Source organism: Terrapene carolina, unplaced genomic scaffold (assembly GCF_002925995.2).
Source record: "Terrapene carolina triunguis isolate 2854851 unplaced genomic scaffold, T_m_triunguis-2.0 Scaffold17, whole genome shotgun sequence".
NCBI classification, from domain to species: Eukaryota; Metazoa; Chordata; order Testudines; family Emydidae; genus Terrapene; species Terrapene triunguis.
In genome coordinates, this window is record NW_020664368.1 from 3,536,318 (window position 1) to 3,538,174 (window position 1,857).

Consider the following 1,857-nt stretch of genomic DNA (forward strand, 5'->3'; position numbering starts at 1 on the left):
GTGTGTGTGTGTGTGTGTGTGTGTGTGTGTGTGTGTGTGTGTGTGTGTGCGCGCATGCCTTCCCCTCCGCCCCATTATCTGCATAGGTTCAGCTTCAGCCAGAATTTGGCCTTAAGAAGCCAAAAATCTGATTTCCATATGTATGTGCATACATTTGCATTTCAGATCTCTTACGAACTCACTTTTTTGCAGTGATCTGCATGCACAAATTGGTTTTGTACCAGCAAATGGGCTAGATTCTATTCTGTTGACTTTGACTCATTTGCACTGCCAGAATCTAGGTGCAGCTGTCAGCTGAGAATTCCTCTGGTTGGCATGCATTGTCGGCTGCTATAAGCCAGCAGTGCTAGTTCCTAGAGAGGAAGGATAGTCCAGGGCTTAGGGAACTAGACTCAGAGGGCCTTGGTTCAATTCCCTGCCCTGCTACGTGCTTCCTCTGGGATCTTGTGCAAGACACTCAGTCTCTCTGTCTCTGTTCCCCATCTGTATAATAGGGATACTAGCACTTCCATACCTCACAGCGGTGTTGAGGATAAACAGTATGGAAACACCACCCCCACATCTCGCAGGATGGAACACATTCTCAAAGCAACCTCAAGGAAACATACACCAATTAATTTATTGTAGTGGTAACCTGATTTAGTGGCTGCAGAATTAGGAAGCGTAACTGGGTCCCTGATGGTGGCTTCACTCCCACACCAAGCAGATCTTTGCCAGGAGAAAATCTGACCTATTATACTGATTTTTTTTTTTTGTACTTGTTTAATTAGTCTGTTGACCCTGCTGCCAGGAGGTATTTGACTATTGGTCTGTTTTTAAGAGTACAGTCTAGGCTGAGCCCTCTTTAAAATATTTTCCCTGTGATTTGGGCTGTTGTATGCTTGGGTTTGAAATCTAATGGATTATTAAAACAAAAATAAGTAGTGAAAACATTCATTTCTCACTTAATTCTTAATCTCTTCAATTTTGCAGGCTGATAAACTGGAAGAAAAAAGAAGGCAACAAGAAAAGCAAAGAAGAGAAATGTTTAATGAAGATCACTATTTGTAAGTAAAATTTTAAATCTGACTACCTAAGTCTGAAAGAGGTCATAGTCACTTTGTAGGCATAGGTGGTAACTACAGATTCCAGATGACAAGCAGATGAAGTAATTCTTCCAGCAATGGCATCTGGGCTCTTGGCTCCAGGCTGTTGTTCTGAAGCTGACCCTCTGCCTGTCACATGGTTAGGCTTCAGTGGCTAGGATATGTCCTTTTCTTCCTCAGATATGTTCCTCTGGTTTATCTACATTCTCCAGAATTTCCAATGTTTGAATCGTTGGAGAATGGCTTTTGTATTGACTATTCCTAAGCTAAATGTTTGTTTTTCTTATATCATTGTCAGTACAGAATATTTATTTTTTAAAAATCCAAGAAAAAAGGCTGTTGGGTAATTTTATAAAAGAGAGGCTCTGTAACCTAATTGTTTCTGTGAATAAAATCTACTGAAAGACTACCAAGATACCATGGTGATGGGTGCTTTTACAAATGCATTGCTAAATGGAAAAATCTACTGGTATAGCAGTGCAGCAGTAAAAACATAGTTACAGGTTAAATCTTACTCTGAACCATAATTTTCACTTGCTTACAACTTTCTCAATGCCTCTTGTTGTCAGACATTTCTCAAGTTTGGTTGCAACCCAAAACTGCTTAGTGTGTTTCTGAAAGTTTGAACAAATTCCACTATTCTTTATTATGCAGAAATGGGAGAGAAGCTTTAAAAATGGCCCAGTATCACCTTTGTGGGCAGCTAATGGGTTTGTTTTAAGATTTCCTACTAGGTGCAAAGGTATTCCTAAATAGTAATTTGTCTTGTATG

The 1,857-nt window shown here is 39.9% G+C and overlaps 1 protein-coding gene across 1 annotated transcript in view; it reads left to right on the forward strand.

Annotated features, from left to right (window-relative positions):
• The window catches only part of LOC112103170 (epithelial-stromal interaction protein 1), a 72,584-nt gene that overhangs the window by 30,265 nt on the left and 40,462 nt on the right, over positions 1–1,857 (forward strand). The window contains exon 6 of the mRNA XM_026647393.2: positions 973–1,046. Coding sequence (XP_026503178.1) covers positions 973–1,046 — 74 coding nt within the window. The remainder of the gene's footprint in view (positions 1–972; positions 1,047–1,857) is intronic.